This window comes from Oreochromis niloticus, linkage group LG20 (assembly GCF_001858045.2).
Source record: "Oreochromis niloticus isolate F11D_XX linkage group LG20, O_niloticus_UMD_NMBU, whole genome shotgun sequence".
NCBI lineage: Eukaryota > Metazoa > Chordata > Actinopteri > Cichliformes > Cichlidae > Oreochromis > Oreochromis niloticus.
In genome coordinates, this window is record NC_031984.2 from 5068096 (window position 1) to 5095991 (window position 27896).

At 44.8% G+C, this 27896-nt stretch overlaps 1 protein-coding gene across 3 annotated transcripts; it reads left to right on the top strand.

Annotated features, from left to right (window-relative positions):
* Positions 1-54: 54 nt before the first annotated feature.
* Positions 55-21912, top strand: hcfc1b (host cell factor C1b). 3 transcript variants are annotated; one of them, XM_013265642.2, is made up of 32 exons: positions 55-223; positions 5010-5222; positions 7445-7593; positions 7875-8035; positions 8117-8319; positions 8978-9062; positions 10083-10189; positions 10389-10568; positions 10654-10977; positions 11065-11210; positions 11446-11616; positions 11709-11933; positions 12040-12153; positions 12468-12666; positions 12950-13065; positions 14735-14873; positions 15707-15861; positions 15984-16149; positions 16270-16637; positions 16899-17054; positions 17160-17243; positions 17325-17391; positions 17489-17625; positions 17706-17882; positions 17961-18159; positions 18807-18962; positions 19464-19669; positions 19755-19862; positions 19949-20134; positions 20229-20538; positions 20625-20685; positions 21277-21912. In XM_013265642.2, the coding sequence occupies exons 1-32, from the start codon at positions 70-72 to the stop codon at positions 21314-21316; spliced, it is 5262 nt and encodes a 1753-aa protein (XP_013121096.1). In that variant the 5' UTR covers positions 55-69; the 3' UTR covers positions 21317-21912. The 3 variants fall into 3 exon arrangements, with proteins under 3 accessions (XP_013121096.1, XP_013121097.1, XP_013121098.1); XM_013265644.3 differs by having other exon boundaries at positions 83-219; XM_013265643.2 differs by lacking the exon at positions 17160-17243.
* The last annotated feature ends 5984 nt before the right edge of the window (positions 21913-27896 follow it).

Consider the following 27896-nt stretch of genomic DNA (forward strand, 5'->3'; position numbering starts at 1 on the left):
CATTCATTTTTAGACTGTTTTAATGACATTTAGTTTCCATTTCTACTGAAAGACTGTAGCCGTGTGTTTATGTATGTCCTGAGGGGGCGCTATTGCGCCGTGAAGTTGGGGAGGAAATGGCGTCTCTTTGAACGGCATGTCGAAGATGAAGATGAGCGTTTGAAGCTACGGAAAGATTGCTCTGAGCTCAGTCTGACTGTACACGACAGAATCCGCAAAGTGAGTAAGTACTCCAGATCGGACCGGGCAGGACCAGGCCGAATGCTAGTCGCGACTTTTCAGCCTGTTTGAGCGGTTAACGGTACTGCCGCCATGTTTGTTGAGGGAAGGGACGTCAGTGCTAACAGCCGTTAGCATAACCAGCTACTTATTTAAGGCAAGCTCGTTGTTGAGCTACATTAACCGTTCCAGAGCTACTGAAGCCCGCGGGCTAAAGAATCATTTTAACAGGAAGTTTGGTGAAAGCTCCATCAGTTAACCACTATTAAATTAGCAGATGCTAATCATTAATGAAGCTTCTGTGTTAGCTAAGCTATCCGTACGGCTACCTGCAGCTCTTTGTGCTAATTTGAGCTAATGTTGGACGCTATCTGATACAACGATGATAATCTTTGGTTAGCACGAGAACGGTCTGCTAACAGCACATTAATAAAGTAGACTAGCATTAGCAGCCCTGTAGAATTGCTAACGTCTGCTTTAACGCTCCGTTTCCGGATCAGAATGGGCAGATAGCCCGCCGGCTTCCCGTAGAGAGAAAAGGGTTTTGTTTTGGTTAGGTGTACAAATACTTGTTTCACCCAGGGGATCTAAAATGTCTCATAGGACAGCTCCTAAAGGTTTTGATCTCCCTCTAGGTTTAATTTACAGTTGTGATAAAGAAAAACGAAATAAATAAAACATTATACAAGTTAGCCGGTTAGCTTTGTGAGTGCATGCTAACTGTGGATAGCTTTATCCTAGCGGTGGGTTTTAGCATTAGGTAGCAAATAGCTGTGGCACTGGATTCCACTTATGTTGTCATGAATGTTACTGAGCAGCAAATAAAAGTGCAGCCAGGTGCGTCGGTTACCTGCCGAGCTAACCGGAAGCGGAGAACGGCAGGCGTGCCGGAGCTTTTAATTGCTCCGACGTGAAACAGCCCGTGTAAGGTTTCAATGGGAGTTCAGGTGGCTGTGTTTGGATTGTCCACTTAGTCACAGCAAGCATTTCCATGTTTCTGAAACAAACAGCAGAGCATTAGCAGGACAGATTTTAGGACACGGTGAAAACAACAATACTGATGTTGTTAAAGTATATGTGTCCAAAAAATAAATATCCAAAATACAAATCTGTGTATTTACAACTTGAATTCCAGCTTTACAAGCTCAGCTGTAAGTTTTACACTATAGTAATGTAAAATTTCTATATGAAGTTAAATGTACCGTAATAGATGCAGGACATAATACATGTGTGTGAATGAGAGGAAGAAAGGTGTAACAGTGAAGCTGCAAGAAGCTTCATTTTGAAGGTAGATGAGTTTAAATACCTGGGTTCAACCATCCAAAGCAACGGACAGTGCACAAGAGAGGTGAAGAAGAAGGGTGGAGTAAGTGCAGACAAGCGTCATTGGGAACTTGTGACAGAAGGATAACAACGAGATTGAAAGGGAAGGCAAGGCTGAGATGTGCATGGGAGGGATAGAGGATATATTGGACTAAGGATGCAGGATGAAGATAGAACTGCCAGAGAGGAGGAAACGAGGAAGACCACAGGGAAGATTAATGAATGTAGTGAAGGATGACCGTGCTAGCAATAGGGTGAAATGAAGGCAGATGATCCGCTGTTGTCACCCCTAAAGGAAGAAGCTAAAAGAAGAATGAAGCCAAATACAGTAAATTATATTACCTCCATATTTAGTCTACAATCATAGACTGTATGTTAAAGATGGACACATCTGCAGCAATATTACCAGTTGGTTTTGGACTGCCAGCATGATAATTTTTTGATGCAAGTTGAGCAGGTCCCTAATGCAATTTGAAGCAACCTTCGATTGACCTATGAGGCAGTGGTAAAAATATTAGAGGGTTACCTAGGCAACCGGAGCCTTAATTGTCCTAATAGAAAACTAACAGTTAATTACACAGCGATGCGGTACAAACAGTTCAGGTGGTTTGATCCTTTATGGTGGTTTCATATCAAATACTTAGCAAAGTTTAGGCAATGAGGTGAATTTGATGCAGCTGATGAGAATGTGCCTGTGCAAGTGAAAAATATTTCAGCTTAAGCAAAACGTGCTGCTGCTTGAATTATCCTGATTTTTAGGACACTGGAAGTTTCTGGTCAATGATGGTCTAAGCTGATAGATGTAGGATACATCTTCTGTATAGTGTTGTAAAACTATGATAGTGCTGCTGTAGAATCCACAGTCTTGTGTCAGCAAGAAGGAATTTTATTCGCAAAGTTACAGGACATAGGCTAGATGTCCTGGGTGGAATGCGTAGAACTTTTCAACCTATAATCCTACATCTGTGGTGGAGGCCGCTGTTACCATGGAAATGTTTAAACCTATGATCATCAGGTTACTTTGAGAGCATGAAACTTCAATTGCCACTCTTGTGGTTTCTGTAGTCAGGTGCAAAGCCCTGTGCCAGATCAATAAGGAGGCGATACTTATAACGCAACACAAACTACAAAAATCCATTCAAACTGTTATTATACAACATATTAACCACAGAAGCACTACAACAATGAAAAGCTTCACATTTGAGGGGGTTTAAGGCCATTTGCTGTGGAATCTTGGATTTGCAGTTAATTATGTGATGAGTGATTCCTTATATAATTATGTAATTATGTACACAGTTTTGAACCTTTGTCATTTTTTCCATTTTCCTTTATTTTTTTAATACTAATGAAATCTTTTTATGGTCAAAGGTCACCTCTCAGCTGGTTGTCTTGGTTCAAGGATTAAAACTCTTTATAAAAGGATTTCCTGAAATAGGAAATGGGAAATTCAATTCTGGAAACAGAGACCTTATAAAAAAAGTAGCTGCTGAGCTCTGTTGTGACATTTACTGTAGAGAATGTCAATAGCACTGCAAATATAGCGTGTTATATAATGGGCGAGGTCAGGGTGAAGCTATCCAAGTGTTCACGAAGTTATTTTTAAAAACAACTTTATGTAAATCGTCCCTTAATACAATTTTCTGTGTTTATTTTGCAGTTAGTCTGTTAGTTTTTTGGTGTGTTTATCACAGAAGCCTGGGTGTGTTGTTCTGTTTGAGTACCTAAAAACGTTGATGCTATATTGGGTCTGCTTGGAGGGACCCTCCGCTTTGACTGGTTGTTTTTAATGGTAGATGACGGCAAACTCTCAGGGCCATCAGGCAGAGGCAGGCGAGGAACCAGGTCTTGAAAATTTGGGTCATTGCTCAGAAAGCGCAAGTCCTGTTGAAAACATTCACTTTGTGTGGCATATTTAACTCTTCCACCCATAAAAACAGCATTTGGAAAAAACTCCAGTAGGTGTCTAAGATGGACAGTTATGGTGTTTTCACTAAATTCTTGCAGAATGTGTAGTTAATTTAATTATAAATCTAATTAAATATAATGTGCACTGAAAAGTGTAAGAATCCCAAATTTGCAGCTTTTGCTCTCTGCAAGTTTGAAATTTGTGTTTTTCTGTTGGGTGGATGAAGCAGCACGGTGATGGCGTCACTTTTAGCTCTGGGCCTTTTACGAATCCCTCCAGTTTTTTCAAGTGACACAGTCAGGGGGTAAAATCCCAATTCAGAGGTGAAACATATTTATGCTACCTGTCAGCAGCAATGCTGTTTAAACAAACATTCAACAACCAGCTCAGTCAAGTCCACATCTGTCAGTTTTCCAGTGTCCAGAGCATCATCAGTCACCCGACAGGGAGACAGCCAATCGGAGCAGGCCAGAGCTCCAGGATCTTCTGCATCCTGACTGGAACTGTTGAGTTTAAATGCTGCAAGTCATTCAGGCACAAATAATGATTTAAAGCAGTTATTCAAAGTTTTACATATTTCTTTTAAAACTGACACATGAATATTAGCTTTTTTAGTTAACCTTTTATATTTATATTTTATATGACTCAGGACTCCAGTGTAAAAAATAATTATCTAAGAAGGTAATCAAATACAGACTTATAATAAATACACAATAATTAAAAATGCAGTAATAAGATTAGTTAGTCCCAGGTTATTTGAATCTGCCAGCTGTTTTCTATCTTTTGGGGTCTATATGAGGAGATGATGGCTGAACTGATGACAGTTTTTGATTCAGTAGTCAGAAGAAGATTGTAGATTGTAAAGTGATTTTGAGTTTTTCTGCAGACTTTTAGAAATGAAGTCATTATTTGTTTTATTAATATTTATTCCCACTATTGTAAATGTAAAGATTAAATTAAATTATAAAGTTTAATACAGTAGACTGAAAGCTGCTCACGGAGCTATTAAGTCACTTTGTTTTTGTATATCGAGGTTAATACTGGGGACAGGAAGTTGTCTGTTAGCTGCTAGCTGTTAGCCACCTAGCTTCTCTGCCATTTTCAGCGGCTTCTGTTAGCAGCAAGATGGCGGCTCCCGCCCCGGCCGCTCTGCGTGTCTGATAGCAGCCTGCAGCCTCCGGGGCTCCTCACAGCGCTGCACACAGCAGCCGTATGCTCATTTGTGTTAGCCTGAGCTGCTATTGGCGGCTTCCTCCCGTCTACAACAGCGCCCACTGGGCTGGATAGCACCCCAGTGGTCTCTATCAGAGCTCGATTCAGCGGCTGGATCTAGAAAGGAAGGGTTTTTTCATATAGTGGGTCCAATAAAAGATTACGGATCCGGGTTAGACCGCAGCTCACAGAGCGGCGCTTTAATCTCCTTAGCAGAAGCTAGTTAGCCACACAACAACGTCAGGGACATTAGCCGGCTAGTTAGCTTCTGGCGCTAGTTAGCGGGCTAATGCCAGCCGCATACCGTTTTAAACTCGCGACTGAATTTTGATCTTTGTCTGTCACTGAGGACCGAGAGGAGCGCACCCAGAGAACAGCCCAATGGAAGCCAAGCCCGGGAGTCCAGTGGTGCTACAGCCCCGCTGGAAGCGCGTCCTAGGATCAACTGGTCCAGTCCCACGGCCCCGGCACGGACACAGGGCCGTAGCCATTAAGGAGCTGATGGTGGTGTTCGGCGGGGGGAACGAGGGGATCGTGGACGAGTTGCATGTCTACAACACAGGTACGAGTCTACGATTCATATGTCCCATGTGCTCAAATAATTATGTGAATATGGTCTGTGTGGCTGCATGCTAACTTAATTTATATGCTATCTCGAAGCTAACTGTGCTAAAGAGCTAAGATAGCGGCGTTTTGTTCTGCTTGTGACTAATGAGGCTGAAACGCTCAATAAAGGTTTAGCCTGCTATGCTAGGCTAACCTCAGACCAAATAAAACCTACTAGCCCCGCACCGCATGCTAACAAGGTTAGCAGTCAGCTAGCGGCTAACCGGGCGGCTCTGGCAGAAGCACAGAGAGAAATGGCGCGTTTTTACTGAAAACATTGCTGACGTCACAGGGACACACCCCCACGGTGCTGCAGAAAATAAAGAAAAACACTTGAAAACAAACCCGTTTAGAAAAATTACATTTCAAAGTTCGTTTTTAGTGTTTTTGTACTTGTGTCCAAGTGGTTTGTGCGGTCTTTATTTTATCATTCTCTATCGTGGTTCTAACCTACGGAAACGTAGAGCTGCCACCCAGGCAAAAGAAAAAAAGAAGTATATCACGTTATAACGTGAAAAGTTTATTGTTCTAACAAGATACTTTTCACGTTTGTACAATATACTATCATGTTTGTACAATATACTTTTCACGTTTGAACAATATAATATCACGTTATTACAATATGCATAAATATCACGTTCGTACAATATATTTATATTGTACGAACGTGATATTTATATTGTACGAACGTGATATTTATATTGTAATAACGTGATATTTATGCATATTGTAATAACGTGATATTATATTGTTCAAACGTGAAAAGTATATTGTACAAACATGATAGTATATTGTACAAACGTGAAAAGTATCTTGTTAGAACAATAAACTTTTCACGTTATAACGTGATATACTTCTTTTTTTCTTTTGCCTGGGTGGCAGCTCTACGCTTCCGTACTAACCTGCCATCGACTGCAGATAAAAATCTGCGAAATCTAAGAAAACTTAATTGCTGTGTGTGAAGATCGTGTGGTTGATGATTTCCTAAAGCTTTAGGTTCAAGGCACAAATGTATTCCGAACCAGTTGATGTCAAGCTTGTTTGGACTGTTTTATTTCCTTAATAACATTCCCGGGGGCTGCTGTTCATGCTTGTTGAATGTGTTTCTTTCAGTTGATGTAGATTTAAACATTTTTGTATGTAGTCTGTGTTTTCATGCCAAGTTCACATCTTGTTGATGTGAACTTGCAGGCTGCAAGTGTTCCAAATCTAAATGAGCTTTTTTCAGGAAAAATCAAGTTCTAATAATATAATTTATAAAGTTTTGTAATAGGGTTTTCTCTCATTGTCCCTGTTTAAATCTTTTGAAATATTTGTCACAAAAATTAGTCACAGTGATCAGTAAACTCTGTTAATGACATATTTTAATAAAACTTTCCAGCAAGTGTTAAACCAAACTAATGACCTTCTTAGGTTCTACCATGTAGAGCAGGGTCCCCAATCCAAGTCCGCGAGGGCCGGTGTCCCTGCAGGTTTTAGATATCACCCCGGGTCAACACACCTGAAACACATGATTAGTTCATTACCAGGCCTCTGGAGAACTTCAAGACATGTTGAGAAGGTAATTTATCCATTTAAATCAGCTGTGATGGATCAAGGACACATCTAAAACCTGCAGGGACACCGGCCCTCGTGGACTGGGATTGGGGACCCCTGATGTAGAGTGTGTATGTATATTCCACGTATGAAGTCCCTCTGACTGAACAAAAGATTCAAGAAGCTGATCATCTTGCCTTTCGAGCTTTTCAGTTTTGTCAGTGCACTTTGACCACAGTTTGCTGTTAACCAAAAGACATTTTGCGAACATACAAAGAAAAGGTGTTGGTGTAGCAAGCATGAAAAACCTCCAAACTGCTGACACTTTGCTGTCAGCTTTCTCCACACTATGTCAGCACACCCACTAACTGCTGTCCTGCAACAAATCAAACACGGAGAAATGAAACGGGTCCTGTTTTCTGAATGAGGGTTGGCCCGATGTTCCAACCAAATATTAGATTCCTGCATCCCTACTCTTAGTGTGTGTGGTGTCAGAGCATGTCTTAAGAGGTTCAGCACAGTCTCTGGGATTTCTCAGTGACTCTTTTAACAGTCTCAACTGGGTCGAGCAGTTACATTACTATCATGAAACACTGAAAATCAGGAACATTATGAATAACATCTGACCAATCTGACTTCCAGCCACCAACCAGTGGTTCATCCCTGCAGTCCGTGGTGACATCCCCCCTGGCTGTGCCGCCTATGGCTTCGTGTGTGACGGGACAAGGCTGCTGGTGTTCGGAGGGATGGTGGAGTACGGCAAATACAGCAACGACCTATACGAGCTGCAGGTCAGTGATGCTGCTGCAGGGAGCAGGGTATCTGGATGGTCAGACGCTAACTATCTCAGATGACGATTGATGGTGTAGGTGTAGACAGCAGAGTGTGTTAGCCTGTAGGTACAGAGCTGATTAGCGTAGCTACTCTTTTTTTTTTTTTCTTTCTTTATTCATTCATTCCAAATGTAAATGTAGTAAAACCAGTAATTCGAAGTGTCTGCAGAGCCTTTAAGTCTTTATGAAGCTTTAAAAAGCTCATGAAAGTTTTACTGTGTAACACCTTACACCTTCAGGCAAGTCGCTGGGAGTGGAAACGTCTGAAGGCCAAAGCGCCAAAGAATGGCCCACCCCCCTGCCCCCGTCTTGGACACAGCTTCTCTCTGATTGGAAGCCGGTGCTACCTTTTTGGTGGACTAGCCAATGATAGCGAAGATCCCAAAAACAACATCCCCAGGTAGGAAACGCCGGGAGCCAGAGCTAAAAACTATTGGTCCAGATACAGACCTTGAGCCTGTTCTTTGACCTCTGCCCTCAGATACCTGAATGACCTGTACTGTCTGGAGCTGCGGCCGGGCTCCAGCGTGGTCGGCTGGGAGATTCCAGCAACGTCCGGCCCACCACCACCACCCAGAGAGAGTCACACGGCGGTGGTGACAACAAACCACGGGGCCAGCAGGCTAATCATCTACGGAGGCATGAGTGGCTGCCGGCTGGGGGACCTGTGGGTCCTCGACATAGGTGAGGTGGCGTCATTGCTGAGTGTTTGTGTGATTCTGTGGAGACGAGTGTCCTGATTCAACAGTTGTTAAATTTGTCTGTGAAGGTTCTCAGTCATCCAGGTCATCGTAGTCAAAGGAGTTGCAAAGAAAAGCGTCTGGACTTCTTTAAGTTGCTTGAAGACGTTTCACCTCTCATCCGAGAAGCTTCTTCAGTTCTAAGGTCAAGTGTGAGTGACACATCCTGGGCCATCTGACCTCAGGAATTCACATGACAAGGTGGGGCCAGTTTTCACAATGGGCTCACCCGAAACCCTGGCTGATTAGGTCCCACACCCGCTTTCACACCTGGGCGCATGTGATTAGAGGATCACCAGGGGGTCCTTTGTCCCTCCTTGGGGGGATACTCCCACTGGGTTTAAATCTGGGACTCTCGGCCATTTGACCTTAGAAGGTCTTAGCTTAGAAGAAGCTTCTCGGATGAGAGGTGAAACGTCTTCAAGCAACTTAAAGAAGTCCAGACGCTTTTCTTTGCAACTCCTTTGACAGTTGTTAAATTTACAAAACATCTGGTCTGAAGTGAACAGAGCAAAAAAAAAAAAACAATCAAAAAATGGGACACTCGGGTCCAAACCAGCTTTACTGACTTCTGATTGGCTCCTGTCTTCTTCATAACATAGACTCTCTTGTGTGGAGCAAACCAGGCCTCGGTGGGACGGCCCCCCTACCTCGCAGTCTGCACTCCGCCACCACCATCAACAACAAGTACTGCCCCACTCACACACACACACACACACACACACACACACACACTATGATTCAAAAGACTGGATTCACTTTGAGATGTCCTTGTTTATTTTTTAGAAGCACATTTGTTTGTATTTAAAATAAAGTGTCAATATCCCAGAGCTTTTCTTTTCTCTTGGGGACTTTAAACAACAGTGGTTGACGGTACAGCTTTGCTACCTAGCCATCAGGTTGCCACTGTAGTGGAACTTGAATATCGCTAAGCAACAGTGTGACTTTTACCACAGCTATTGTATTAATTGCAAAAGCAGAGGTCAGTCACCACACGCCTAAGAGCCTTTATTATATTAACTTTTCTGTCCCAGAATGGCTCTTTTTGTTGGCAGCCACACAGGCGTTGGCTGATTTTTGTTAACGGTCCAAATTTGAAAGAAGCCAACTGAGGTGGTCCTGGTGCTTCTATCTGGAGGTTATCTGGGCAAACCTGGAACTGGGTGGGAACACCAGGGAATACCCAGAAGTTTCTGGAGAGATTGAATATGTGATCTTTGAGCACTTCAGGTTTCAATAAGAGGAACTGGAAAACTTTTCTGTGGAGAAGGATATTTGGAGTACGCTGGTTATTCAGCTGCTGTTGTGACTGAACTTTAAACGAGGAGCAGAAAATGGATAGATGCCAGCGTTAGGCTGTGTGACAGAGGAAATATGGCAGGTTAATGTGTGCATTTTAGATGTATTTTGGTCCCTTTGGTGATGGGGTAATCTATCATCTTGAGCACTGCTATAACTGAACAAAAGTGAAATCAGTCTACTTGATGAACTTGTGGGAGAACTGAAGGCACACAGGAGAGATTATGTGTGTCAGCTGGCTTGGAGACACTGTGTTTCTGCTTAAACTGCTGCCCTTACAATCTGGACCTGCATAAGTGGCCGAAAATGGATGGGGCTCAAATATCTAAACAAGGACTCTTAAGTGATCCCAGACGTCTGAGCTGTATTCTATTACTGCACGCTGAAATCCCGACTGTTTTCTTTCAGGATGTATGTTTTTGGAGGTTGGGTTCCTCTGGTGATGGATGATGTTAAAGTGGCAACTCATGAGAAGGAGTGGAAGTGCACCAACACACTGGCCTGCCTCAACCTGGGTACAAATACACACTCAGATACACAGCAACACTCACAGGGGCTCTTCACATGTGTGGGGCTGAGAGCTTCTGCTCATGTCAGGTCGTGTAAATTATGTTGCTGATATAACAGATGTTCTACATGTGCATAAATAACTGAAACTAAAGAGGAATTAAACACACAAAAGACAAAACTGTGAGCTCACTCGTCTGCCTCCAGACACGATGTGCTGGGAAACGGTGCTGATGGACACTTCGGAGGAGAACATTCCCAGAGCTCGTGCAGGTCACTGCAGCGTCGCCATCAACTCCAGACTTTATATCTGGAGCGGCAGAGATGGATACAGGAAGGCCTGGAACAACCAGGTGTGCTGCAAGGACCTCTGGTACCTGGAGACCGGTGAGTGTACTAAAAGAGGTGTACTAGTGCTGTTTTACCTGAGCTGACAGTCTGACCTGGTATAATTTGTCTGACCTGTTCTCAGAGCGTCCCTGTGCCCCTTCTCGGGTGCAGCTGGTGCGGGCAAACACTACGTCTCTGGAGGTGAGCTGGGGGCCGTCACAGACTGCAGACACCTACTTGCTACAGCTGCAGAAGTACGACATTCCTGCCACACCTGCGGCCTCCTCACCTGCCACAACCCCTTCCCCCACTATTGCCACACCTGGAGCCAGCTCCCCCAAAAGCTCTGTCCCCGTCACAGCAGCACCAGCCAACCAAACTGTCCCCCTGTCCAGCATCACACTGGTCCCTACTCCCACTGCATCTGTAGCTGGAACCCCATTGGCTGCAGCTGCTAAAGCACCAGGTGGGTCTCCATACTTGCACAGGTAGATGTAGTGGTGATCAGGCGGGTGCACATGAATGTCCCTCACCTATCTTTTTGTTTCTGCAGCAATCTTGAAAGTGCCATCAGCTCCAGGTACAACAGGTGGAGCCTCCATCGTCACAGTGAGACAGGCCATGCCCAAGTCGCCGGTTGGTGTGACAACACTTCCTGCAGGTGTTCGTATGGTGGTACCTGCTCAGCCCGGTCAAACGGTAAACAGAACTTTGTTTCTTATGAGCTTTCACCTCATCTCCCACCCTCCTCAATACAGGTGTCACACTTCGCTCTGCACTGTTTCATGTCGTCCATGTAAGCGTGGATAATCTGGTAAAACTGGACTCCTTCCTGTAACAAGCACTTTGTATACTGTCATAAACTTTGATGTGGATTTTCGTTCTTATTTTTCAAATATTCGTGTTGTGATAGCTTATTCCTGTCTCCCCTCAGCCAATCGGTAGCAATCCTCAGATGAGTGGCATGGCAGCATTGGCAGCGGCAGCTGCAGCGACTCAGAAGATCCCTCCATCTACGGCAACTGTGCTGAATGTCCCCGCAGGAGCTACGCTAGTGAAGACGGTCGCTGTCAGTCCAGGAACGAGCAGTCTGCCTGTCAAAGTGGTAAAGATAAAACTCAACTTGATGCCTCCAAGACGCAGGATTACATCAGAACACACGGCAGGTGACGTGTAACATCTTGCTCTTTTTCTCAGGTGAGTAACGTGGCCACGGGAATGTTGAAGACGGCTGCAGCCCAGGTGGGTGGGGCCTCTGTCTCCACCCCTGGGACCCCCAGCAGGCCAATCATCACGGTCCATAAGTCGGGCACGGTGACCGTCTCTCAGCAGGCTCAGGTGGTCACAACGGTGGTGGGTGGAGTCACAAAGACCATCACTCTGGTTAACAGCCCACTGAGCATGGGAGGAGGCGGGACACTGGTGAGTGATGTCAGCTGCAGGGCTGTTTAGATGATCATCTACTGATATCAGCATGTGCGTGTGGGTCAGAGTGTTGTTTATGACATCATCCCTCCCTCTGTATCAGCTCAGTAACCTCAGCAGCCTGGGGAAAGTGGTATCAGTGGTCCAGACCAAACCAGTTCAGAGTGGTGCCGTTACTGTCCAGGCTGGGAGCAGCGCAGTAACTCAGATCCTACAGGTACTGGTCCCAGAGTCCTGATGAGTTTGAACCCCCTCTGTAAATGAATACTGAGAGACCCCTAACTTCAGTTTCAGTTCTTGCTGGGACGATTAAAAAACAAAGTTTAGAATCGCAGTCAAATCCATTTAAAAACTGCTTAAAGTTTGAGAACTCTTGGCAAACTTTTTCAAAACTTTTTTTACGTCATTAATTTATCTGCATGGTGTTGTGTTATACAACATTAAATGTAAGTTTCTTCTCTGACTAGAATTTTTTTTAAAAAATGTAAAAACTCAGTAACCCTGATTCTTCCTCCTCCCACTTCCTGTCAGGCTAAGGGCGGTCTCCCTGCAGGAACCATCCTGAAGTTGGTATCGTCTGCCGATGGTAAGCAGACCACCATCCTCAGCACGGCACAGGCTGGATCCTCAGCAGGGAAACCCACCATCCTGGGCGTCGCGCCGGCAGCCTCCAAACCCGGAACCACCATCATTAAGACCATCCCAGTGTCAGCTTTGCAGGGAGGCGCAGGTACAGCACCGACACACACACACACACCTCAAAGCCTTACATGGTTTAAAGAGCCAGTAACACATCCAATAGCCTCACTTCGGTGTTTCAGTGTTGTAGATTCTGCCTGGTTAGAACAATTGTTTCATTGGTAAAGGAGAGAACTCGACCAGCTCTTATTACGACTGCCACATTGGGGTCATTTCACTCCCCCAGGAACATTCCTGAAAGAAAGTCGGACCACTGTAAGTCCAGTTTAATGTTTAATGTGGTGGATGACTGAGTGAAGCTCCTCCGCTTCCAGGTGGAAACAGTCCAATCACCATCCTGACTACCAAGATGGTGACTCCAGGGACCGCTGGAAAAATCATCACCACCGTGCCAAAAGTGTCTGCAGGTGGCCAGCAGGGGGTCACACAGGTAATGCGCACACGCACGCATGCACACACTCTGTAATGTGTGGACATGCAGACAGTAAAATTCAACTTTATTTATAACACTAATACTGCAGGCTGAACGGTGAATCTGACTGATGAGACGTGTTGGTTAAAGAATATCAGGAAAAAAACAAACTTAGAAATCTGAGAGAAACTGTAAGAAAACAATCCTCAGAAGTCTGTGTTGGTCCTGTGTCTGTTTAATAGTTTAATACTGTTTAATACTCTGATGTACTCCATGTATCTGCCACATTAGATGCCACATCCGCCACACCAAACAAAAATGTATTCATTAAAAAAAATTATACCCAATGAAACACTTGAGGCTCCTTTACATGAACCCTCTGCCGCCACATTGCTGGCATCTTTATACTCATTTAGCAAATTAGCATCAGGTTAAAGTGGCATGTACAAAGTGCAGCAAGGAGGCCACGAAGCTTTTCTCTTCAGTTGTTCATGTTATTGGCTCACAGTCACCATGATCCGCCTGTCATCACAGTTATTATAGGTTTGTTTTTTCTCATTCATTTTTTATTAATTACACATTAAATTTTAATTTGTGACATTGATATTTAAAGTGGCTAAAACTATTAAATTCAGTGCATTTGTCGCTCAAGCCTCATCAGGCTGGTTGTGCCAACAGGTTTTAACAAAACTGTTAAATATTAAGACTAAATATATTTTCTTTTCATTTTACTTTTCTAGTTCTAGTTCATAAAGTTATGTTTTTTCCAAAAAAATCTAGTGTTTTGTTTTTTGGTTTTTTTTTCAGTTTACTGCTTTTTTTTCTCCACTCTGTTTTAAATTTTAGTGTTTTTTTTTTTTGGTTTTTGGTTTTTTAAATAATTGTAATAGCCCCAGTTCAAATACAGTACAAGCAGTGAGTTTTTGTGTTTGTTTGTTTGTTTTTAAGTAACCTCAGTAAACAAAACCCTGATTACCAAAACTGTGTTTACTGTTTTCACACCTGTAGTTTGTTTACTCTGGTCTGAATCAGTTGCTGAGTTTGTAAACTTGTTGCCATTTCCCGTGGTTTGGTTTGTTTACATCGCTACAAACCACATTAGAATATTCAGTCTGCTCATTGGCCACGTGTGTCTGGGGCAGGACAACAAGAGTAAATACAGAAAGAAGGTGCTGTGTTCTGGACTTTGGGAGAACTGGAGACTCCTCCCATAGTCACTAATTTCACAGCTAGCTTCTAGCCCGTTCATACCTTTGCACATCTGTAGTACTTTGCTGCAAAGCATACGTGGCCACAGGACATTTGTTTGTTTGTTTAGTTTTTTTAGCTCAAACTTGTAATGTATGCCTGGTGGTTTGTTCCAATTGAGGTCCAATTACATTCACAATGTAAAAGAACCGCTCTGGAGTTCATTTGGAACCGCACCGATACCAACTCCTCCAGAAGTGTCCGTGCGGTTGTGTCACACCTGCACAAATGAACCGCACCAAGGAGGAAAATGAGATCGATTTAAACCAACTAAACACTGCAGGTGTGAAAACACCTTAATCTTTTTGACGGGTATCAAAATTACCTTTATGAAGGAAAAACTGAGGATTATTTTTCCAGCACCACCTAGGGGATTTAAAGCCAACTGAAGTATTCTGTGTGTGTGTGTGTGTGTGTGTGTGTGTGTGTGTGTGTTCAGGTGGTGTTGAAAGGAGCTCCAGGTACGCCGGGCACAATACTCAGGACCGTCCCGATGAGCGGAGTCAGACTGGTGTCACCAGGAGGTGTTGGCAGCAAGCCCGGCACAGTAACCACGCTGGTTGTCAAGGGAACCACAGGTAACCCACCTGCACTGACCCTCACAGCATGAGGATGCTGTCGTTACAAAGCTACAAACTAATGCCTGACAATGTATGATTTGTCATATTTGTTTTGTCAGTGCTGCAGTGATGTCATGTCTACCAATCATACACATATCAAGTCACATTAGAGCAACATTGGGTTCCTCCAGACTCTAATGACACCTTTTTTTCTAATAACACTCACGAGCAGTATTGTATACACAGGGTGTGATGTTGAAACAGCTGTATGACATAGTCCTCCTTATCAGCCTGAAACATTTTCACACTTTGTGTTTTTGTCTGGCATTATCGATGTGTCTTTGTTTGTTGCCTCTGCTACTATATGTGTCTGTGCTTTAATATCCAGACAGACGCCTCCTTTCACTGCATTAGACGTTCTGTTTTTGGTATGAAGAAGATTATGGGACATAGGCCTCTAAAGAGCTTGACTTTTCACACTTAAAGCTGCCCGGTGGGCTACACTGGACCCTTTAGTGGGTCGGTTCTGGCACCAGGGCTGCATGATTAAAACTTATCTTCTACACTAAAAATATGTTACATGTATAAAATGTCTGACCAGTGAAACATTTGCATGCAAACTGCAGCAACAGCATCCATCCTACATTATCCAAAAGTAGCAGGGTTAAAAATCTGAACCAAATTTGAGGTCAGAGATGATGACGACCAGCTGGCTCACGATTTTGTAGCAGCGATGATAGTGCTGTCCAAAATGTTCCAACAGCTGTTTGCACCGCACCCCGCTTAGTCTGTTCAGTGTCAGTGGAAAAGTGACCAGTCCAAACACAGCACCTGTGATTTTACCTCTGCAGGTGTCTCCAGTCTGGGGACGGTTACAGGAAACGTCTCCACTGCCGCCGGCACTCAGGTTAACGCCTCCTTGGCAACACCAATCACCACCCTGGCAACTATTGCCACACTGGCTAGCCAGGTCACGACAGCCACAGCTGCCGCTGGACCTAAGCAGGTAATTCATCTAATACTGGAATACTTTACTGTAGTACTGCAATTACACTGGACAGGAAGTTCTTGGTTTTAGTACTTACTCTCTCCATTATTCTGTAGTAATACTGTAATTTCTCTCTTCAGGTGACTCTGATCACAACACCAAGCGGTGCAGAGGCTCAGCCGGTTGTCCAGGATCTGCCAGTCTCTATCATGGCTTCTCCTACTTCAGAGGAACCTGGAAGTACTACGATTACGAGTACAACAACTACTGCACAGGGAGAGACTGGGGAAAGTGCAGTTGCTGCAGGTAGAGAAACCAGTACAACAAGTATTCCTTTCAGCTGCTGCACGAAGTAAACTGTAATGCACGTTGAACTACATGATGGTTGTTTCAAAGTTTTTTATGCTGTTATTAATGATGCTGCAGTGACAATGGTCTGCTCCAACCCGCCCTGTGAGACGCACGAGACAGGGACGACCAACACCGCCACTGTCGCTAGCGCAAACATCGGCGGTAGCAACCAGGTGTGCTCAAACCCTCCCTGTGAGACGCACGAGACGGGAACGACAAACACTGCCACGGTCGCCACTGCAAATATCCTCGGTAATAACCAGGTGTGCTCAAACCCTCCCTGTGAGACGCACGAGACGGGAACGACCAACACCGCTACCGTCGCCAGCGCGAACATCGGCGGTAGTAACCAGGTGTGCTCAAACCCGCCCTGCGAGATGCACGAGACAGGAACAACTAACACTGCCACGGTGGCCTCAGCAAGCATGAGCCAGGAGCTGCAGGTGAATTCATGGAGTCTTATGCCTCTTTTTTTTTTTTTTTTTTTTTTCTCCGTAGTACCAACTCAACTTGAGTCGACTTCCCTCGGTCGTTTTCTGTTACAATTGAGTACCAGCTCACTGTGCATGTGGTTGTTATAGGAGCGCATAGTCAAGTCTGTAAAACCGTTTAGCTAACAGTACAGGAAAAACTGAGTCCTGTAAGGGCTCGCAGGGTTTTTGCTGATTCTGTATGACAATCACGTTCCCGCTTTTCCTCCTCAGATGAGTTCAAACCAGCCTGCAGCTCAGCAGTCAGCAGCTCAGCAGTCAGCTCCACCTGCTGTCATTCTGAACACCTGCTCAAATCCACCGTGTGAGACCCACGAGACTGGAACCACCAACACCGCCACCACTGCTGGAGTTGGTGGGCTCCAACAGGTTAGAGAGCGCTTGACTCCTGACACATGCAGGATACTGATGGACAGTGATTGGTTGAAGGTGTGGTGATGTCTGTAGTTAAACACCAGCTGTTTGTGTCTGCAGGTGTGTTCGAATCCACCATGTGAGACCCACGAGACCGGGACCACCAACACTGCCACCACTGCTGGAGCTGGAGGGCTCCAACAGGTGAGTCAGCTATTCAGAAGGTGAGTTGTGGCAGGTTAAAGACTTACAAACAAGAGTAACGGTGCATGTTTCTGGTTTCAGGTGTGTTCGAATCCACCATGTGAGACCCACGAGACTGGAACCACCAACACAGCCACTACTGCTACAGGTAACCTGCTCGCACCTGACTTTTTGAAGAAAAAGAAAAAAAGAGAGCTGAAATTCTCAGCAGGAAGTGACCTCATTTCCTGTCCTGTGGTCTTCAGCTCAGCAGGGTGGAGACAGCCAACAGGGAGAGTCCACAGAACCTTCCACATCTGAGCCCCCCTCCACAGCAGCCAATCAGAGCAGAGCTGTTACTACTGTTACACAGGCCACGCCCACACCAGGACCATCCATACCCGTAAGAGACAGACACGCGGACACACATCCATGGCATCACTATTATGACACATCTACACCAACATGTCTGTGCCTCTGCAGGAGATCTCCTCGTTGGTCGGACAGCCACGCGAGGAGTCCTCAGAGGCTGTTGCTATGGATACGGCAGCAGCAGATGAGGGGGAGGAGCCTATGCAGACAGACAGCCAAGCAGAGGATGTGATGTCATCAGCGGCAGTGTTACACGTTCATGTTGAGGGCGGTGATACGGCAGCACAGGTAAGACGTCCACACACACACTTGCACAAACACACACACTCACCTACAGGCAGCTGATTGGCTTGTCCCCACCCTCAGATTGCGTCTTCAGACGGTGGTCTTCCTCAGGAGCTGATGTCGTCCGAAGGGGACGGAGGCGAGGATGTCTCTGGGACGACGACAACCCTGATGGTGACGGGGGCGCTGACGCCGGATCAGCTGGCTGTTACCACGGCAACAGAGGAAGCAGCCCAGCAGGCGACGATACAGGCAGTACTGCAGGCAGCGGGGCATATCGGTGAGAAGATGTCATTATTTTAAAGACTCGTCTGGCCGTAAGTGGACATAAAAACTGCATGAATATGAAAAGACTTATTTCAAACTTGTACTTTTTTCACCAAAAGTTATGCTTTTACTACCACTGCAGTTTCACAACATTACAGCTTCATTAATGTCTGGGTTCTGATTACTCTGCTCGTCCCACTAGAGCACTGAAAACAAGCCATGATAATTCATGTTAAGGCAAGAAAAGAGTCCAAACAGCTGGAGCTATATCTGTGTCCTTGTATGTTTCCATTTCCAGCTGTTTGCTCTTTGGGGTCAGGGATGTGATAAACCAATTGCAGTGTTTCACAATTCTCCCATTTATTTGATCTACGCCTCGGGAAACATTAAGAGTTCAAAGGCTCACTCACCTTGCTAGTTTCAGGTCATACTGATTAAAACATGAAGTTCATTTTGTATGCTACAGAATCACAGAGGGGGATTATCCAGGATAATCTCATCAGCTAATGACCTGCCAACCACAAGTCATTAGCTGATGGGTGTGCGGGTTCACAGTCAGGTCCATCACTCAGTCATCACATCTGGGTGTGCAATAAAAGTAAAGGCTATTGTGTTGTGATATAGTGGCCTTTATCACAGACGTTATTCTGTCTCGTGCAGGTGACGCTGAGGGCTCAGAGCAGTCTATTCCCATCGTTCTGACCCAGCAGGAGCTGGCAGCGCTCGTCCAACAGCAGCAGCAACTGCAGGGCATCCACCAACCAGAACCTGAGCCTGAGCCAGAACCGGAGCCACAGCACAGCAGCATCCCTACAGGTACACCTGCTGTCAGAAGTCTAAACTTAGTATCATTATTGTATATTTAAATGTTGTCATTGTTGCTAGGCTGTTTGTTTTAGCTACAAACGAATCTCTACGGCCGTTACGTCTATGAATTTAGGCATAAAAACAGAGAAAAATAAAACTGACGAGGAAATAAACAGATTAGTTTTCACTTGCAGTGAAGTAAATAGATCCTGACTCCGTGTAAGGAACAACTAAGTCACCTGAAAAGCTTTCAAACTCACCTGTCCATGGATAGATTCTCATTCAGCGTCATTGAGCGTTCGTTAGGAGACAATCGAAGGACAGGCACACCAAAAATATTTTCTTCATTTCTGAGAGAACTGAGTTTGGCTAATTTTAAAGAAAACTTGATCACTTTTAATCTGTTCACACGACTGATAGCTGATCAATAACTAATCAGATCTGATCAGCTGATGACTTTGCTCCTCCTTATAAAATCTTATAAGGCTTATAAACTCTCGTGTTTCCCAGAGGGCCTTGCTCCCGCAGACAGCCTCAACGACCCAGCAGCCGACACGAGTAACGGACACGAGCTGGCATCATCGGCGGTAACGAGCGCTGTTGCACGACTGGCCAGCACGTTTGGTCCCGCCCCCACTCTGACATCAGGGCAGGTGAAGAATGAAGCACCTGCTGCACTGCCAGAGGCACCCAACGGCATCGCACCGCCTGCGCCGGTGAGCGACTGAAAAACAGGCTAATGACATGCTAACAAAACCATAACGTCATGCTAACAAAAGGCTAACTGTGTGCCCCCTGCAGATGAAGACGTCGGTGAAGGAGGATCGGTGGTTCGACGTCGGCATCGTTAAAGTCACCAACATGGTGGTCTCGCATTACTACGTCCCCTACGACGACAACACACCTGACGTAAGAACGCCGCCTTTAAATAAAGTTTTATTCAGTTTACATGGATGTTCCTGTTGATTATGTGTTTGATAACGCCAATCCTGCAGGACGACTCGGGCGCGGTCCCAGACTACAGTCGAATGAGAAAGGTGGAGCTACAGCCGGGGACAGCCTACAAGTTCCGTGTGGCGGGCATCAACATCTGCGGCCGCGGCGCATTCTCAGAGGTGTCGGCGTTTAAAACGTGCCTGCCCGGTTTCCCCGGAGCGCCCTGCGCCATCAAGATCAGCAAGGTGAGACGCGGGCTTTATGGCAGCCAATTATCCTGCAGTGTTACCAGTAGGGGGCGCCGAACCTCATGTTTTCATGTGACCTCTGCTCCTGCAGAACCTGGACGGGGCCCAGCTGACTTGGGAGCCTCCTGCCGTCACGTCGGGGAAGATCACGGAGTACTCCGTCTACCTGGCCATCCACTCCAGCCAGGCTTCCTCCTCCTCCTCCTCCAGTTCAGGTTCTGGTGCCACCCAGCTGGCCTTCATGAGGGTCTACTGTGGCCCCAACCCGTCCTGCCTGGTCCAGTCCTCCAGCCTCGCCAACGCACACATCGACTACACAACCAAACCCGCCATCATCTTCCGCATCGCAGCTCGCAACCAGAAGGGCTATGGTCCCGCCACGCAGGTCCGGTGGCTGCAAGGTGAGAACGACCAGGACCAGGATCAGGTGTGCTGATGTTTTTCAGAGAAAAATGGAGCTCATGTTTGTTTTTTCTGTCTTCTGTAGAAACTAGTAAAGACCCCAAAGCAGCGGTGAAGAGACCAGGATCAGGACCCGCTGCAGACCTGTAAGAATCACTTTGACACAACTTTATTGTTCTATAGTTAAAAAAAAAAAAAAAAAACAAAAGGGAAAAAAACCCAACATTCATTTGATCATGTGAAAACGTACCAGGCCACATACAGTCCATTTTACTGACTTTACACAAGCAGACTCCATTTGTGTTTCTCAGACGGTTTCCTGTTCTAAAATATTTTAGTCGTCTGTCATTTTTATTCCAAAAAAGAGCAAAGCCGACTCCCTCTGTGATTTGAGTTGTTTTCATCATGATTTTAGGCTTTAAATATCAGCCTCAACGCTTCGACTGCAGTACATGCTGCCCCTCCACAGGGCTGTAGTCACCATGACTTGCACTGCAGGCCGCCTAACCTGACGGAGCATATAACAGAAAGATCTCACAGCAGGAAATTATACTGTAGCGACTAGAAGGGAAGAAACTACAATAATTAAATTAAGCTTTGCTTTAAAAACCTGAGTTGTTTTTTTTGTTTTGTTTTTTTAAGATAAAGAAGGATTATTCTGAGCTGTGAGTCATGCAAAGCTGAAATTAGTAGAATCATTCTTTAAATCTCACTGAACCTCTTTGTTTTGTCCCCAGTAAATCTGCCGGACCAAAGAAGTTCAGAACCGACCAATAGGAGGAGTCTACTTTCTCCTGAAGACTGTGATTGGTTACTGTTGCTTGGTTGCCAGAACCAGGAGGAGGCGGGGCTCTGGAAACAAACAAAAACAAAAGACTTGTAGGATATTTGTACATTTTTTTTGACCAATCAGAACTCTTCTTCCTTTGTTGTTTCTTTCTGCTGTTGTCATGGAGACAATGTTGGGCAGAGTCAACAGCATTGCTCCAAATGGTATTAAAGTTTGAATTTATTTGAGTTATATGTAGGTAGCTCTCTCTCCCCCCCCTCTCTGAATGTCTCTCGCTCTCTCTCTGTCTGAGGTTTAAAGGTCACAGTTCATGGTGCTGTTTGTGGGCGGAGCCTCTGCAGCAGAGAGGGGCGGTGTTTAAACCAGCTCTGTTGTAAATTATTTTCTCCCTGTAGCAATGAAATGTTATTTTCATTTTTATAAACGTCTGTCAGGTTATTCAAAGTTCTTCTGTGGTTTCTGTTTCTTCTTCTGTTGTTCACGGCGTTCACACATTGGTCAGTGAAGGAAACTCGAGCTGTTTGAAAATCAAACCAGATGTTTGTGAATATTCTCAGAAACAATAAAGATTTTTAGAACATTTCCTGCTCTTCAAACAGAAATCAATGATTTCTCCACCTGACCCTTTCAGAATCAGCTGACTTGTAATCTACAGTAACTTACTCATATCTGAGCAGTGTAGCTTTTATGTCCCTGATGTCAAACATATGGTCCGGCAGCCAATGTTGGTCCTTCGAAGGGTGTTGGATGGCCTTGAAAAGAAACGGTATAAATTTTGGACTTTTCTATGAAAAAAATAGGATCGTATAATAAGAGTAGGAACTGTTAATCTAATCTGAGCCAGAGGTCTCGGTCACCATCACTTTTCTTACATACCAGCCACCACCAGGCTACACCAATTCAAGTGCTGGATCAAGCATTAAACATAAAATGAGGGCTTTTTGAATCATTTTTTAATTTGTATCTCAGAAAAGTCTCAAATTATGCAAAATAGTCTGCAGTTAAGTGTTTGCAGAACATAAAGAGGCTGATTGAAAGGAAGCATGGCTCCAACAGCAGAGCTGTAATAATACAAAGAATTATACCGCCTTCAAAGGAGGAAGTCCAGCATGGACACTGGTTTTCGTTCAACTGTGTTCAAAATCTGGAACAAGTACAAACAAAATGTAACAGAAACAAACAATCAGGAAGTACTTTGTTTCATCTGTTTTACCAGGACAAAGAAATATTGCAGAATTGCTTTTGAAGTAGTGCCTAAATTCTGGGAAAGGAGACACAAATTCTACTGTAAATAATTTGAAGTACTGCGTCATTTGTACCGCTTTATTGTGGAATGGTTTATTCTTGCCTAACCTCAGGAAACCAGGAAAGGAGATTGACCTTTAGAAAGTTTATTTTAAACAGTGATTGTGAAAAGGGCGAAAAAAGGCTCCATCGTTACCTGACTTGTTACTCGTGCCTACCTTTAAGTATTTGTAGGTAAAGATAATTACATTGAAATTCAGATTAATTACAGGGCAATTACACCCTTACTTGTGGGCTTTATTATTTAGTGTTACATTTTTTTTCCTTTGTTCATCACAACTAACTAACTTTGTTTTTTCTTCTTTTCCATAATTCTGAGAAAAAAAAGTCAGAATTCTGACTTTTTCCTTGGAATTATTTTTTCTCAGAATTCTGATGGGTTTCTTTTTTCAATTCTGAGAAAAAATAATTCCGAGGAAAAAGTCAGAATTCTGACTTTTTTTTCTCAGAATTATGGAAAAGAAGAAAAAAAAAAAAACGTTCAGACTTTTTTTTTCCCCAGTGGCCCTTATCCTCTTCCATATTTTACAGCATGTATGGAGATGCTAATTTCCTCTTCCTTTTTGGGCTTAAAGCACCAAAACAGCTACCAGTATACTGTGTTTGAGCAGGCAGTCAACTCAGCTGCCCTGACTTGAGCCCCACAAGAAGACGAAACATCTGACCCAAAACTACAGCCGAGCTGATCACCTCCATGTATCACCACACGGGTGCAGTCATTTAAAAGTAAAGAAGCCCCAAATGCTCTGTGTGCATACACAACTGATCAGAAGTTTGACATTTCACTATGTAAATCCTTTTTTCACTGATCGTAAGAAATATCATCTTTCTGTTGAAAGGGGAGTTTTTCCTTGCCACTGTCACCAAAGCGCTTGCTCACATCACCAAACGCTGAAAGTCAGTCAGATAGAATGTAATTGGAGTACAGTAGAGAGGAAGCAGCAGCAGATTTAAACATCATCTGAGCAGAAATCAGCGGAAACAGGAGCAGCTTAGCCTGAAGCCTCATTGTGTTTCTGCACATGTGGGTGGTGGTGGTAGGTGGGGAGCTATTCTTCTGGATTCGTCCCAGCGGCAGGATTATTCTCTGAATTAACCCTTCAGATGTGCCGCTCCGAGTCAAACTGAGCTGCTCGGAGAATTTAGATGCACGTTTGTTTCACAGTTTGCCAGATGTCACCAGAGTTTCTGTTTCCACGTTTTCTGCAGATCACCTTCTGCTCATATTCATGTTTTTCAACATTGCTCACTGAGTAAAGTTCAACCTAAAATGATTTGATGGTTTTTTATATTTTTTCAACAACATATTTATATGATTAAAAATGAAAACACACATTTAGGTACATACATATTTAGACAGTGACTGATTTTGTAATTTTGGCTCTGTAGACCATCACAGTGGATTTTAAATCCATCAGCCAAGACTTCACTTACTGAATTACTTTAAAGCCTCTAACAAACAGGGTGGATGGTGTTCAATAATGGCTTTAATCCTTGTTCAGTAAATGCAGCACTTTTGTTAAACCCCTGGAAATAAAGCTGGAAGTCTGCACTTCAATCACATCTTGAGTGTTTGGTTTGAAACGAGAGATGCAGCCTGTTACAGAAGGATGGTTTTTCACGACTTCATCACTGAGTGAAGTTGATTTTTTGTGATCACTGTGGTTCACGTAAAGGTGAAATGACTTGTTTTCCTTTGAGTTTTCAAGCTTACGTATGATTTTTCTTCACCAGCTGATCACACTTACAGACCTACTGCCCCGGCCTCCGTCAGAGCTGGAGCTCTTCCAGCATTCATCATGTGGAATGGGAGGGGTTTCCGTCACAGAGGGAGCACAGTGATCGTACCAGGCTTCAGGTCTCTTCTGCCACACAGACATTCGTCTCAGTGATAAGAAGAAATGTGAAGAGACTGCATTGGTTGTGATGGAAAGTGTTCACATCGTTTTCACTGATGCCTACAAGAAATCAGTATTTAGAAGATATTTATGTACAAAGTCTCTTGGGACACGCTCCACCTTTTACGTCAAAGTCAAATGAGAAAAGGAAGCAAATTAAAGGAACATCAGGGCATGCTCCTAATGAGGCTTCAGAGGTTGGTGTGGGGGATCTCCTCCCAGATCTGGACTTCTCTGAGCTTCTGGACAGTCTGAAGTGCAACCTGGTGGTGTCAAGTGGATTGCATTGATTGCAGGTGAACTATTGGATCTAGAGGATGTCGGGGCCTCAGCCCACCCTCATGAAGTTTGTTGCTGATTGTTTTGTGAGAAACGTTCTCACCAGTGGCCTGCTGGAGGTCATTTTGTAGCTCTGGAAGTGCTCATTGTTCCTCCTTGCACAAGGGAGCAGATACTGGTCCTCCTGATGGATTAAGGGCCTTCCACAGCCCTGTCCAGCTCTCCTAGAGTAACTGTCTGTCTCCTGGAATCTCCTCCATGCTCCTGAGACTGTGCTGAGACCCACAGCAAACCCTCTGGTAATGGGTGCCATTCTGGAGGAGTTGGACTACCTGTGCAAGGTCCAAGTATCACTTCATGCTACCAGTAGTGACGCTGACCCTAGCCAAATGCTAAACTAGTAAAATACAGAAAAGATGAAGAGGGAAAAATGTCAGTGGCTGTCAGCTGTAAAACCATTCCTGTTTTGGGGGTTGTCTCATTGTTGCTCCTCTATTGTTAGTTTCATTAATGCCAAAGCAGATGAAACTGATCAACAACCCTCTGACCACATCAGTATACACGGTGGTTTAACTGACCTGATGCTAAACTCTGATTAAAAAGTGTTGCAGTGTGTAACACTGACAGATGAGCTGGAGACAGTGCAGTAATTTTAAGGCTGACCACTGTCACACAGTCTTATTAGTCAGACACAGTAACACAAATAAGAAAAATTAAAACTTTTTTTTTTTTTAAAGGAAAGGTGACGTGATCGTGTTTGTGGGCTGATTATTGAACTTGTAGCTGGTGTGATGTTGGGATGTGACCATCACTGCTGTTTGAATCCAGTTTGAACCAACATACTGTCTGAATTCCTCCATCAGCTGATGGCGCAAAGGTCCTCTGACTGTGGACAATGAATGAGGATAATTAATGGACTCATGTGCTCGACATGCAGCTGGACACCCTCTGTAACATCTGTTGCCATAATACCTGCATTTCACTATCTGGGACCACATGCTCATTTAGGTTTGAGTAGATAAGATGTGAGCTTGAACTGAGGCTGCAGTTTGGAGAAGGGTCAGCGAACAGGAAGGCGTGTGTGTGAGGTGTGGTCCCACTCCTGAAATTCAGATAGATTTTCTCCACTTAAGCTCGTTATTTTATCACATTTATATTTATTGAGCTCCTCAATTTTTCTGTTTAACTGAGCTTCCTCTTTAGTAGTGTTTTTTTTATATTTTTGCTTTGTTCATTTGTGTTGAATTCTTTTATTTTAGCTAAGTTGTTTCTTCTCTCTCTGATCATCTTCGTGAAACGAGATGAGTCGCTCCCTGCTGGTCACGGAAAATGAGGGCACTTTCATCCATCCTTTATATCCAGTCTATGACCTTCACGAAGACGTTTTTTAAAACTTAGTTTAGGCTGAAACGTGTTTTATAAATAAAGTTGTGAAAAACATCTTGGTGTGAGCAGACTGATGTAGGTGTGGATCTACATCAGATACAGCTTCCTCTGATTATCGTCGTGTCGTGAAACATGAAGGGACCTCCTGCTGGAGTCGGGCGAGGGCGTGCGCGTGCCCGCCGCATGGTGCTGGCGTCGCGAGCGCGCCTCGTGCTGCTGCTGCTGCTGATGGAGCTTCACTGAGCACAGAGAGTGGCCGCCGTGTCGAGGAGGAGGAGGATGAAGAGTGATGAACAGAGTGTCGATCCTACATGACTGATCGGATCGCTGCACGCGTGAGCCGACCGTCGGCGTCATCAATCGGCGCGCAGAGCCCAGCTGATGTGAGGCTGAGCGCGAGCCGCAGCGGGAGACAATCAGCTGAGCGGCACCTGGACGCTGTGACGGAGGAGCCGCAGGTGAAGGGTCAGGCCAGCAGGTAGGAGCTCTGTCACCCGCCTGCGCACCTCTACACGGCCCCGGCTGGCTCCCCGCCGCCCCGCCAGACTCCATTCAAAAAAATCGCTGTTTTTAGTCTGCATGTCTGCGGGCTGCAGCCGAGCTGCACGAGGCGGTGCCGCGAGTCCACCGAGCCTCTCTTTAACGAATCGGGTCACAGTTCAGAGGGCGGCGGCGGGAGGAAGGCTGGGCCGGGCTCGGAGGTGTGCTCTGCAGCTGTGCCGTGTTTTTCCGCAGAGACAGAAAAATCCTGAATGAGGCTGATTTTAACACCGAGGCTGCTGCGATGATGAGATCTGACAGCAGTGTTGTTGTTGTGGCTGCGCGTCACACCCAGCGCCACGTGCTGCCGCCGCTGCTGCTCCTGCGCGCGCGCTGAGCTGTTACATATCGGTTTTTAATTATTTATTATTAATTATCTAATGAAAGGTTGGAGGGTTTTCCCAGTTTTCCTGCTCAGGATCATAAAGCACTGACTTGACGAACAGACCCAGGGTATAGTGTGAGTGTGTGTGTGTGTGTGCGAGAGAGAGAGAGAGTGTGTGTGTGTGTGTGTGTGTGTGTGTGTGAGAGAGAGTGTGTATGTAAGTGTGTGTGTGTGTGTGTGTGCGAGAGAGAGAGTGTGTGTAAGTGTGTGTGTGTGTGCGAGAGAGAGAGTGTGTAGGTGTGTGTGTGTGTGTGTGTGTGTGCGCGAGAGAGAGAGTGTGTAGGTGTGTGTCTGAGAGTGTGTGTTTGTATGTGTGTGTGTGTGTGTGTGAGAGAGAGAGAGACAGAAACAGTGTGTGTGTGTGTGTGTGTGTGTGTCTGTGTGGTGCGTGTTTGTACTCATACAGTATGTCGGGGTTCATCTCCTGTTTTCTCTTGAAACCAGTGCCTGTCTTAAACATGCATTCTCGCGAATGTCCAGTAGGGGGCGACTCACCTGGTTTCAATTGAATAGAAGTTTATGAGAAAACTTCTCCAATTCTCACCGGATCTACGAGCCCAGTAAACACATTCTTGATGAGTTTATTGGCTATATCACTAACTTTAGGTCTTAATAAATAAAACATGATCTTTGTTTTGTAAATTACGGTCCCTGATAGGAGCTGGATGTGCTTTAAGCCAGGGTGGGCAGCTCTTGTATTTTCTCCAGGGAGGACATAAAGAAAAAATAATGATAGGGCCTCGCTTTGAATATCTAAATTGAAATGTGATGCAC

What these genes read in the sequence shown, in the direction of transcription:
- hcfc1b (XM_013265642.2), top strand. Translation starts at nt 70, where the DNA reads ATGTATGTCCTGAGGGGGCGCTATTGCGCCGTGAAGTTGGGGAGGAAA. An exon ending in CGACAGAATCCGCAAAGTGA is followed by an intron (nt 224 to 5,009) that starts GTAAGTACTCCA and finishes TCTGTCACTGAG; the next exon opens with GACCGAGAGGAGCGCACCCA. An exon ending in ACTGGCCTGCCTCAACCTGG is followed by an intron (nt 10,190 to 10,388) that starts GTACAAATACAC and finishes GTCTGCCTCCAG; the next exon opens with ACACGATGTGCTGGGAAACG.